Source organism: Ylistrum balloti, unplaced genomic scaffold (assembly GCF_031769215.1).
Source record: "Ylistrum balloti isolate Yb309-2 unplaced genomic scaffold, AGI_CSIRO_Ybal_v1 Utg371472, whole genome shotgun sequence".
Lineage (NCBI taxonomy): Eukaryota > Metazoa > Mollusca > Bivalvia > Pectinida > Pectinidae > Ylistrum > Ylistrum balloti.
In genome coordinates this window covers 120,340-134,154 of record NW_026782766.1, presented here as the reverse complement: position 1 = coordinate 134,154, position 13,815 = coordinate 120,340, and the positions used below count along the sequence as shown (strand labels likewise).

Genomic DNA, 13,815 nt, shown 5'->3' with positions numbered 1-13,815 from the left:
ACTAGTACACAGGTTCTTTTCAGCCAATCCAAACCCGTCTCTCATATGCTTGTTCAGCAGCGTGTGCAAATTGGACGAAAAAGATAAAGCGATAGAACAGTCAACAGAAGAAGAGCTGAAGTATATAAAGTGTCACTTAACTTCCCACAAAATTACGATGACGGAAATTGAGCATTCTCTGATAACACATACATGATCCATGAATACAGCCATTTTGGTGCGAGGCGGTTTGCGATGGGTGCTGCCATCTTGATATGTAATCTCTCCCAGAGTGCTTTGCGGTACACCCCAATAGCACCTCTGTAAACGGCTCACGCCATCACAAGATTTTTGAAAAAACGTATTTTTGTCAAATGATAAAATATTGCATTATTTTTCTTTTGTGTTTTTTGCATTATTATTTTGAAAACAAATCTTTGTTCATCTGGAAAATGACAACATTAGTTTATATGGTATAAACGTTATGGGTTATATCACGATAGAATAATGGTGAGTCTAAGTCAGTCACCAACCGTCTTGTTTACATTTTGTACTTGATTTTCTCTTTACAACTACCGGCGTGTTCTCGAAAAACATGTTCATATAATATGATGTCAGTAATAACTGATGGTAGTTTGGCTATAATATTGGCACAAAACAACTCAAAAAGTTCAAATTATGTTTTTTATGCTGATCGGAAGCACATAAACGGTATATAGCTGTGTCCTTCTCTGGTGTAGTCAGGGATGCCGTCATATTTTTGCACGACATCAAACTTTGACCCTGACCGCTAGGTCAACTATTGGACCGTTTACAGAGTTGTATTGTGACAGTTAAGGAACGGCAACTCTGGTAGAGAATCGGGACACTGGGTTTTTATCTATTTACTAACGACAAACCATGATAATAGCCAATCAAATACCGACTCGATTTTTCAAGTCGCCTTTTGATTGGTTGGTTGAAAGGTCATTTGAACGTGACCCCTAACGGCCACCATCAGATCTTCATAACGAAGTGTATAATGATGATCGGTATTTTACAGCGATCGGTCGGTCCATTACATCGAAATGATTCCATTGTGTTATTTGACATACTTACTGGATTTGTGTCTTAAAGTTGATATACACCAGTCTATCTAAAGAGAAAGTAAAGTTTCAACACGAGTAGAGGAATATCGCGACAAAAGATTGTGTTGTCATGATAATTAAGGCGACTAAAGGTCAATTTAGAGAGATGTTTATCACAACTAGACGACTTAATTAGATGTCTTAACGCTATATTGTCATGATAAGTCGTGTTAATTGTATCAATAGATTGCCATGGCAACAGGACAAGTCACATGCTACCACAATACCTTTATATCTATGCTTCACAGCATTATTTTGAAAACCATAAGAGACCGCAAGAAATGTCTATCGATTTCCTTTTCTACCTCTGCTTTCTTGACTACAGTTGTTATACTGAGTATATATATATTGAGTATGAATATAGCCGAGTGTCCAGGCAATAGAGATTAATGATAACGGTCACTTACACCCTTTGATATTGTACAAATGTGAATTTCTTGCATAAGGGATAAAACAAAACAAAAAATAAAAAAAATAATAGAAGTCGATTGTTTTATTACACTGAAATATCAATTTTGTGCCTTATAATATAATCGTGGCTAATATCACTGATGCCCTAATAAGTTTGACGTTGGCTAATTTTGATTGAAATTCTTCCAATGCAGAGGAAACATTTGTCGATATGTTCTTACACTTTTGTAAAAGCTTTATGAATATGGAGCTCTGTATGGGTGTTTCACAATAAAATCCTGAAATTTCAAGAGTTTCACAGAAGGAGGAAAAATAATCCATCTTGTTTTCTTGATAAACGACAATGCGCTGTGTGATAATCGGATAATTTCAATCAACGCCTTCTTGAAAAATGGTAGCTTGGTGATTACGTGACCTTCTGCATAATAAATGAAGTAATGTGACAGTGAAATAAAATATTGATGTGGCTCGGCTTCCTTTCGGTTCATCAGAACAATATATAATTGTCTCGGATCTCACCAAAGATTGCAGAGAGAATATTTGGATCAAAACAGAATCCTAATCATTATGCAATTCTCAAAACTACGTTATTCGATACATTAACAATATCGTGTTAAAATCCTTTGAAATGAAATTTGTGAAGAGACGAACGTTAGACTGACATTAACTCTATTGATTTATTGATCCAGTATTCGTTCCAATAACACACCTGCTTACAATCCAACGTACGGATAACTCGGCATACAGATACCGTTACCAATAAAATCATTTCTGTTGGACTAACACAGGTGTACGATCGTTAGAGACGTCGATCATTACAAAAGTGGACTTGTACAAGTATGTATGTTACGTTAGAACATTTACTGGGTGTTAAATTGATAATGTAGCTCAGACTGTTAAAGCATATAAGGCTTCTAATTAATATTTTCGTGTAAGCATCGAGCGTGGACTATGAAAATAGAATGGTGTCAATAGCGTGGCTGAAACCTATTATAGTCAACGAATGATGTTTATCAATTCGAAAGGTATACCATTAAATACGACTTTTACATGACATGAAAAATTCATGACATGGCTTCACGAGATATTGGTTTCTAATGTGAAGATTTGCTGTGTAGAACTGCCTTGTGTACACTCTTTAGCTCTACAATACCGGGATATGTTTTCATGCTGTAGTACTGTACAGGCCTATACGTGATAGGGGATGTTAGACTGTTATCGACTATTTTTTTTCTGTTGATTGGAAACTTGCCGTGTTAATCATTTCACCAGTAATGAGATTTTGATGAACGTTTATTCTTGTGTTTCAGACCTTTAAAGGACCGTATTCATATGGATTAAAACGTGAGGTACTGTGAATCAAAGTGGAAAAACGACACTAGGGAATAAAGATGGCGGAAAACTCCAGAATGGATTCTACTCTATATAAGTGTGTAGTTAGATGATTGACATGTCTTGTATGTCGTGTTAATACAATGTTGCTTATAGGAATATATGTCTCTGCGGTTTATTGTTTGAAACATGACTAATGATGGGATAGACATACGTACCGATTTCCGGTTCCGGTACATCATGTAGACATAGATGATGGCGAATAGTTTATCGAACTCGACTGCCGTTCTCAGTTCCGAGGACTCTACAACTCCCTGGCCAGCCATTATCATGTTCACAGCTGGAGTTACAGGAAATGTCTTAGCACTTATTGTTTTGATCAAATCCCCGAAGGAACAGCGTCGCTCTGTGTTCTATCGGTTGGTTGGAGTTCTAGCCCTTACGGATCTTTTAGGCATATGTGCGACAACACCAGTCACTTTCATGGTTTACGCCAATCAGATTCGATTAAAGGAAAAACCACAAATCTGTAATTACAGCTCTTTCATGATGATATTCTTTGGATTTGCAACCGTCTTTGTGGTGGCGGTCATGGGAGTTGAGCGTTATTTAGCGCTGATGCACCCGTTCTTGTACAGTGAAAAGGTGACCACGTCCAAGGTGACACAAACGCTGATAGGGTTTTTCGTGGCGGCTCTCATATTAGGATCACTGCCCTTATTAGGTTTGGGCTCAAACGTTGTCCATTACCCCGATACCTGGTGCTTCTTTAATTTCAATGGTGATACAATTGAAGACAGTATATATGCGTTTCTTTATTCGTGTGTCGGTATATTGATGATACTAATGCTGATTTTTACAAATGTGATAGTCACCTGTCTGCTGATCAAGATGAGACGGTCGTCTGCTCTTCCACACTACAGTAGTAACAGAGGACCGCCGGAACAGGAACTCCAAATGATTGTTTTCCTCTCAGGAATTACGTTTACCTTTGTAGCCTGCTGGTCACCTCTAATGGTAAGTAAGATTCAACAAATCTATGTACTTAATTTTGGTTCAAAATTTGAATATCATATTAACAAATTGCAATATAATAGAAATTTATGAAATGGCGAAGAAATGCTAAGAACAAGCTAAAAAACAGAACTCTCATAACTATAACATATAAAGTGAACTTTTGTTTGCCACAATCTGATAAAAACCACGAAACTTGGAAGTCTTGCTGGAAATCAGTGCAATATCCGCAACTACGTGTAATATCTTTCAGTAAAACTTTATCCTTGACAAGTTTTCATCTCAGGATAAAAAAGAATGTTCAATGATTAGTTTCTAGTTATTAGAAAAAAGTTCGAAATATTTATGCTGAATATGTTTGATCGCTATTGGACTTCAGAGTTAGGGGAAACACGCATCAGGTGAAAATTCTACAATAAGTAAGAAACTTACTGTTCCATCACGTGATGCTTCTTTGCTTATCAGGAGGCTAGCTAATTTAATCGAAAGATGATTCAATATGGGTATTTAATGATATTCCAAAGACATATAAGATTTTCTCTCATCCTGCGCATATGCATGTACGTTTGAACAAAGATGGGTTTTCATTTTATCACATATGTTCCCCATTCTGACAATGGCAGGTTTTCCTTTTTTTCATACTATGGGCATATGTTCCCCATTCTGACAATGGTAGGTTTCATTTTTTCACACTATGGGCATATGTTCCCCATTCTGACAATGTTAGGTTTCATTTTTTCACACTATGGGCATATGTTCCCCATTCTGACAATGTTAGGTTTAATTTTTTCACACTATGGGCATATGTTCCCCATTCTGACAATGTTAGGTTTCATTTTTTCATACTATGGGCATATGTTCCCCATTCTGACAATGTTAGGTTTCATTTTTTCACACTATGGGCATATGTTCCCCATTCTGACAATGTTAGGTTTAATTTTTTCACACTATGGGCATATGTTCCCCATTCTGACAATGTTAGGTTTCATTTTTTCATACTATGGGCATATGTTCCCCATTCTGACAATGTTAGGTTTCATTTTTTCATACTATGGGCATATGTTCCCCATTCTGACAATGGCAGGTTTCATTTTTTCATACTATGGGCATATTTTCCCCCATTCTGACAATGGCAGGTTTCATTTTTTCATACTATGGGCATATTTTCCCCCATTCTGACAATGGCAGGTTTCATTTTTTCATACTATGGGCATATGTTTCCCCATTCTGACAATGTTAGGTTTCATTTTTTCATACTATTGGCATATTTTCCCCCATTCTGACAATGGCAGGTTTCATTTTTTCATACTATGGGCATATGTTCCCCATTCTGACAATGTTAGGTTTTCCTTTTTTTCACACTATGGGCATATTTTCCCCCATTCTGACAATGGCAGGTTTCATTTTTTCATACTATGGGCATATGTTCCCCATTCTGACAATGTTAGGTTTATTTTTTTCACACTATGGGCATATTTTCCCCCATTCTGACAATGTTAGGTTTAATTTTTTCACACTATGGGCATATGTTCCCCATTCTGACAATGTTAGGTTTCATTTTTTCATACTATGGGCATATGTTCCCCATTCTGACAATGTTAGGTTTCATTTTTTCATACTATGGGCATATGTTTCCCCATTCTGACAATGGCAGGTTTCATTTTTTCATACTATGGGCATATGTTTCCCCATTCTGACAATGGCAGGTTTCATTTTTTCATACTATGGGCATATGTTCCCCATTCTGACAATGTTAGGTTTATTTTTTTCACACTATGGGCATATGTTTCCCCATTCTGACAATGTTAGGTTTATTTTTTTCACACTATGGGCATATTTTCCCCCATTCTGACAATGGCAGGTTTCATTTTTTCATACTATGGGCATATGTCCCCCATTTTGACATTGTATGTTTACTTTTCTTATACTCATCCCTTGATATCGTCCTCAAGGGGGCGAAAGATTCTGTCATTCTCCTAACCTAGGCAAAATAATCCAATTTTAACGTAGTCAGGGTTTTGGGGGTGGGGGTACAAAATATTATTAGACCACGAAAACTGAGCCCCATAAAAGTATATAAATTTATAGGACCAATGTCTTTTATAATTTCCCTACTACCTCAGTAGTCTTTGATGCCAAAGACAAGTAAACGTTCATCAGGGCACTGAGAGTATCAGAAAAATAACGGTATAAAAACATGCTTCCTTTTAGGTTAGTCAACATGTCTGTCAAATATGGTTGTTCTTAAACAATGACACGGTGAACTACTCGGTGTACTCCGATTTCCTCCATCAATCGACAAGTATGTGTACAGAAGATATTCAGTATTGAGCAGAGTTTAGCAAGTGTCAGTATATGTAAATAGGATTTGGCTAATAAGGTCAAGTAGCGTTCATTATTATCCTTAAAAGCTAAGTATTTATATATCATCACTGTATTTGAAATACCGCTGTGTCTATTAAAACCATTCAAACTATTGTATATAAAGGAACGGTGTCGACCATTACTGTTTACCAAATGACGTCGACCACTACATATTACCGAATGATGTCAACCGCTTGAGTACACCAAGTGACGGCGACAACTACAGTACACAGATACGTCGACCACTACAGTGTACCAAATGACGTCGACCGTTACAGTATATCAAACGACGTCGACCCCTGCAGTATACCAAATGATATCGACCACTGCAATATACCAAATGATATCGACCCCTGCAGTATACCAAATGATGTCGGCCACTGCAGTATACCAAATGATATCGACCACTGCAGTATTCCAAATGACGTCGACCACTGCAGCATACCAAAGTGCCGTGGACCACTGCAGTATGCCAAATGACGTTGACCACTGCAGTATACCAAAGTGACGTCGACCGCTTCAGTACACAAAGTGACGTCGATCACTGCAATATACCAAAGTGACGTTGACCACTGCAGTATGCCAAATGACTTTGACCACTGCAGTATACCAAAGTGACGTCGACCACTACAGTATACCAAAATGACGTCGACCACTGCAGTATACCAAATGACGTCGACCACTGCAGCATACCAAAGTGCCGTCGACCACTGCAGTATGCCAAATGACGTCGACCACTGCAGTATACCAAATGACGTGGATCACTACAGTATACCAAATGACGTCGACCACTGTAATGTGCCAAATGACGTCGACCACTGCAGTGTGCCAAATGACGTCGACCACTGCATAATACCAAATGACGTGGATCACTACTGTATGCAAAATGACGTCGACCACTGCAGTGAGCCAAATGACGTCGACCACTGCAGTGTGCTAAATGACGTCGACCACTGCAGTATGCCAAATGATATCGACCACTGCAGTATACCAATGATGTCGACCGCTTCAGTACCCAAAGTGACGTCGACCACTGCAGCATACCAAAGTGACGCCGACCACTGCAGCATACCAAAGTGCCGTGGACCACTGCAGTATGCCAAATGACGTTGACCACTGCAGTATACCAAAGTGACGTCGACCGCTTCAGTACACAAAGTGACGTCGATCAGTGCAATATACCAAAGTGACGTCGACCACTACAGTATACCAAAGTGACGTCGACCACTGCAGTATACCAAATGACGTCGACCACTGCAGCATACCAAAGTGACGTCGACCACTGCAGTGTACCAAATTGCCGTCGACCACTGCAGTATGCCAAATGACGTCGACCACTGCAGTATACCAAATGACGTGGATCACTACAGTATACCAAATGACGTCGACCACTGTAATGTGCCAAATGACGTCGACCACTGCAGTGTGCCAAATGACGTGGATCACTACAGTATCCCAAATGACGTGGATCTCTACAGTATACCAAATGACGTGGATCACTACAGTATACCAAATGACGTGGATCTCTCTACATTTTACCAAATGACGTGGATCTTTCTACAGTATACCAAATGAAGTGGTTCTCTACAGTATACAGAATGACGTGGATCTCTACAGTATTACAAATGACGTGCAGTACACAAATTGATGTTGATCACAATTGTAATCCAAAAATGAGACGTAGATCTATATTAGTATAGAAATTAATCCCCACAGTACACAATGTACACCAAATACTCTAACGTGTACACCTAATGAGTACATTGCACCTCCTACCAACCAACTTCAATAAAAAAAATCCACATATCCTCTTGATTACATAGCACTTTCTGCCAAGCTCTACCTTATACTCTCACACTTACGTGTCAACAGTAAAAAGTAGCTGCCCGTCACTTACACTTCACTCCCATTCCCAATGCTAAATATTTACATACTGAAGCACTATCCATTAATTACACAATAGTCTCTATCCGCCTTCTAATACATATATATAGAGACGATCTCTATTTCTCGTTAATTAGAGTGCACTGTGGCCACTGTTTAACACGCTGTACTGGGTTGTATCGATCAACCTGACTGTATATACAGTGAAAAGGTGACTCAATCATTAACAATGATGTATATACTCTGACACAATAATTAAACTACACGATGTAGTAACATGTGTAAATGTAGTACTGTAGATACTGACAAAAATGATTAAAACAACAGTAGTTTAAACATGTTGTAGTCATTTTCATACAAAACACTGTACCATGCTGTAATCTTCTTTATACATAAAACGGTGGTGTTAATATTGTGTAATCTTCTTTATACACAAAACGGAGGTGTTAATATTGTGTAATCTTCTTTATACACAAAACGGTAGCGTTAATATTGTGTAATATTCTTTATACACAAAACGGTGGTGTTAATATTGTGTAATCTTCTTTATACAAAACGGTGGTGTTGATATTGTGTAATATTCTTTTTCACAATACGGTGGTGTTAATATTGTGTAATCGTCTCTATACACAAAACAGTCATGTTAATATTGTGCAATCTTCTTTTTCACAAAACGGTAGCGTTAATATTGTGTAATCTTCTTTATACACAAAACGGTGGTGTTAATATTGTGTAATCTTCTTTATACACAAAACGGTGGTGTTAATATTGTGTAATCGTCTCTATACACAAAACAGTCATGTTAATATTGTACCATCTTTTTTTTTACAATACGGTGGTGTTAACATTGTGTAATTTTCTTTAAACACAAAACGGTAGCGTTACCATGCTGTGATCTTCTTTATACACCATACGGTAGTGTAAACATTGTTTTTTCGTCTTTAGACACCATACGGTGGTGTTGTCAGGTTATCTTTTACAATATAGCATTGTATACCTTTTATTTTGCTCTTGTATTGACGTAATGTAGTGATGACTTTGCATGTTCCTTATCATGAGGTAATCACATAGCTTATCTACCTAATTTCGTCATTTATTACTATAAAACGCTAATTCAAGTAAGTGATGTTTGCTTTTATAGCAATAAATAACAATTTACAATTGCTGTCGTCATTTGTGCTATTGAGTGAGAGCTGAACATCTGTTTGATAATTAATTTGATATGTAACTAGAGTAACAATCATTTAAACGTTGCCATATCAGAAAAAAACATGATGTTTGACCACAGGTAAGACAATACCAGGAAGTTATTTGTTTAGAAAAAAAGATATCAATACTTTTTACTTTTAAAACATTGGCTGCAACAAAAACCCGCTGTAAACATACATTTTGTAACTATGGCATGTTGATACAAGCTAGTGATACACGCTGACAAATAACTTAACAGATATTCTTTAACATTGATGCCATTTATAACTGAACGAACCATACAGCTCGGATCTTCAACCCAGCTGGCATTATTTCAATGTTCTAGTATCACGCAAATACCATATCCCTTATCAGCATAGATTTTTAAACAAGGCAAAACTACCAATTGATCCTCAAAAGAAAATCTCGAGTTTGCTATAAAATATATATATATGATTATGTCAATATTTAGAAGACAAGTAGAGAAGCAAACCTTTAATTTCATTATACCTAATAAAAAGATTTTTAAAAACCTCATATTCTACTAGTTGATACATCACTGCTGCTTTCCGGGCAACAGCAGCGAGTTCTAAAAATCATGTGATGTAGCTGCAATGTGTGATTATTTAAATAGAACCAACTTTAAAAAAAACAGCGAAGAGTACCGTCGAAAGACACTTTTTGAATGTCGTTGTTGTCCTTTAAAATTATTTTATAATCTATAAATAAACCAGTTGGTGACTATGTGAATTTTTGGGAGATATATGTAATGTAATTACAAATTTATTTCTTTACAACGAAAGTATTTTATCGATATCACGATGTAAATAACTTATCCCCAAGTGTGAAATTTCCATTGATTAACATTTAACAAAATGTTGTATCTAATGGTTAGAAAATATTGACATATCATTCAACATAATGTAGAATGAAAAAATCAATGCTTAATATACCTATAACACGAATCTTAGAATACATTGGGACTCCTGCACCGAAAATGGTTAAGTTACGATTAATTACAGAACATCGAGAACGTCTTCTTTCGTTATCCTCATCCAACTTCGTTTGCGAGGGATCCTTCCGTCCGTCCGGATGCTGTTTTCTTCATGATATCTTTTGAAATACTGATCGGATTTTGATGATACTTGGTTGGTACACTTGTTACTTTATCGCTCACTCACCCAAGTTCGATTAACAGCGAATTCCGCGCATGTTTACTGAGGCTGCCGTGAACTTATTGACTGATTTCTTTAATCACTTTATGGCAATGCTCCTTGTACATTTACTTATGAAGGAATGACAAGATTTTTAGGAAACGTGCTTTGTTGACGTAACATCTTAATTCCTTGTTCAGGTTCGATAATGTTTTCCGCATGTTATGATTTTAAAGAATAAATTAATGAACTATGATAAGACTTGCTTGGTAAACATGTTACTTAACCCCTCAAGTTTGATTATCAGCAAATTATGTGGATATTTAATGAGGTCCTGATTGAATGCTATCTATTAGCACCCTTACTAAATGTTTTCCGCAACTTTTGACGTCGTTTGCTTGGTAAAGTTGTTATATAACCTCCCTACTCAAGTTCGATCAACCGTGAATTCCATGTATAACTAACCATGGTGCTTTTACCTGACTGCCTGATGTCTTGAAACACTTGCACACTACTTTCAAAGGAATGATAATTTTTTAAGAGACTTGCTTAACAGACTTGGTGCCTTTACCATTCTCTTAAGTTTGATTATCGGCTAGTTCTGCTAATATCAAATAAGGCTGCTGTGATCTATATGGATGATTGATTTGCACAGGACTTTTTCTGAATTAACAAATAAGAGACCTTTAAGACATTACAAACATACTTCTTACCGATTCGGAAATTTAGACGCAACAAAATTACGGAAGAAGAATAAGAGCATAAATAAGGAGAAACAGAACAGTAACAATAGGTCTTTTCACTAATAAACCTATAACAGCACATCTTCAAAATGTTTTTAGAAGTCTGATGTTCGAAGTGATGTTGTATTATCACCGCTTACGTTTTGTTTATACTGAAAGTAACTTTCTTGCAATTTCACATATCTGACTATTAATGTGTGTAAATCATTTCACTATTTTGTCATACTTGAGCGGCAACATTATCACTTATTGATTCAGCATCACTGACAGATATTTCATCCTTACCAATGGGTAAAAGAAGGGGATATAGATGTATGATAAGTTGATTTTAATATTCACAGTATTATGCTACTAAATTGTTATGGTATTAATCACATTCATCAGAACCTAAAACTGAACATAAACTATAAATGGTTTCAATACTTTAGTTTTCCGTGTTACTCTCTTATAATGTGTATCTTTTACAAATGAACATAGGTGGGGATCGTGATGACTATGTCCTTGTTATATTTTACTTTTAACTGTTAATGGTTTATTACATGCATTGTTAGATGAGCATAGGTCAAGTAGAACGCTATGACTTCTTCAGGCAGAACAGTGGGTTAGAAAATATTAGTTAGAAAATGTGTCAATATGAAAAAAGGTTGTAAAATAAGGATGACCTAAGGCACGGTAGCTGTCCCTGATAGGAGATTCAAATATCAACATTTATATTATTTCTTCTTATTAATGAATAAAGAAAACTCAAATTTCATCTGGAAGTAAAAGGAGTCTTGAAGTGGTGTGCAATCAGCTTCTGGCAATGGATTTAGTGGTTTTTCGTGCAATTCCGTCTTATATGGCCATGTAGAGACTATATATGTACCATAAATGTTGACAATACGCCCTTTTCCTGAAAAATGATAGGTTAAGAACATTTCCAGAAGTAGAAGAAGCTTACCTTTCTGAAACACATGCTCGTTTACTCTATTGACTTTTTAGGTGTCTCCATGTAAATCTTTGTTCTTATTTTGTTCTGATTTTATTGAATATGATTCTGTTGACGTGTTTTTCATTTTTCTCCCATTCCTTTAGCATAATAAGAAGCGTAAGACAAGTTAGAAAAAGCAAAAAATCTTCATTCAATCAAAATACGCGTCTTTCCAGTAAAGGAACTTTTGCCTCTGTTCCAAGTCAGAATGATAATGTTGTGAATGGGAACTTTAATACATATTTTCAACTTAATATTATCTATTACAGGTTGTGGTATTACTGAAACAGGCGGAGATGACGAATTTTTCAGAGGATTTAGACTTGGTAGTTATCAGATGTGCTGCCTTTAATCAAATATTAGATCCTTGGATTTACATTCTGTTACGAAGACAATTGGTGGGTAACATAGTAACGGGTCTTCGTAAGTCAGTATCCAGGTGTAAAAAGAACGAAACAACTTCAGACAATTCGAATGATGTGATGGACCAGTTCGATGCTATATCGACATCCAGTCAAAATGTAACTGGACACACAAACGGGTCTTTTCTTGACTCGACACACAGCGGTAGTTCATCCATAAATGGGATAAATGGATCCGCCATTGCAACTATCAGCAATGGCGCTCTTGTGACGTCAAATGGCATATCTCACGTCGACCAAAAAATTAAAGAAAACTCATTAACCAAGCTTCCGAACGGCAGTGGTAAATCCAATGGTGGGTTTGTACAGAGTGATTCAGATGAAACTTCGACGATTGGGGAGCTCACGAACGGCACAATCATCTGTTCACAACTGTGACAAAACACTTCTTTGGTTTCGGTCTTTAATCTTAAGTTATTTTGGAAATATGAGGACTATTCCTTTGGCAACGGTCCTACTGTTGAACTGTTGAAATGTGTTCTGTGAAATTTTATATTTTTACAAAATTGACTTGCATGAATGTGCATTTACGAAATAAAACGAGATTATATAGAATTAAATGTTACACGTAACTCTGGAATTTCCGTTTCATTACCGACGTGGGTTTGACTACAATTAACTGTAAATGGTAGTTAAATAAACTTCTTATGTACGTGTTTAAATTACATGGAGACATATTGATGTAGATGTTCGATAAATCAATGAACAAATTGTATCTCACGAAGTCATCAATGCATGTGATGTATGTTGTTACACAATTCCTTGTATTATTCTTTTGACTAATATGTCGTTGAAACAACGAGAGTGGCGCAGGGAATTTTCGTTTACCATATGTTTTTAAATTTGTGATAACGGCACTGTGTTTCAAGACATTTAAACACTTATGCATATTTCAATTAAGATAAGTTTGATGTAGCTTGTACTAAATAATGACATTCACAAATAACAAAGGAGGAACTTTATTTCAAAACTGTTTTATTTTTCTTGTAGCACAAACAAAACTATTTTTTCCTGGTTTATGATTACATCCCCTAACAAGATATCTTTTTATGTGATCGGCGTGTTACTATTAACCAGTAAATTCATCCATGCAAAATTTTTGTACGTTTTACTAGTATAACATACCCAAAAGCGTTTTTCATTGGCTGCGCCACTTGGAAATCGATTGTGATGTCGTAATAGGGACAATGACCTTACGTCATAAATTGAAAATTGGAAAAAATGGCT

The 13,815-nt window shown here is 36.4% G+C and overlaps 1 protein-coding gene across 1 annotated transcript; it reads left to right on the top strand.

Annotated features, from left to right (window-relative positions):
• Positions 1 to 3,087: 3,087 nt before the first annotated feature.
• LOC132562656 (prostaglandin E2 receptor EP4 subtype-like) lies at positions 3,088 to 12,966 on the top strand. Its single transcript, XM_060227411.1, has 2 exons — positions 3,088 to 3,866; positions 12,436 to 12,966. Exons 1-2 carry the CDS (start codon positions 3,102 to 3,104, stop codon positions 12,964 to 12,966), a joined length of 1,296 nt encoding a protein of 431 aa, XP_060083394.1. The 5' UTR covers positions 3,088 to 3,101.
• The last annotated feature ends 849 nt before the right edge of the window (positions 12,967 to 13,815 follow it).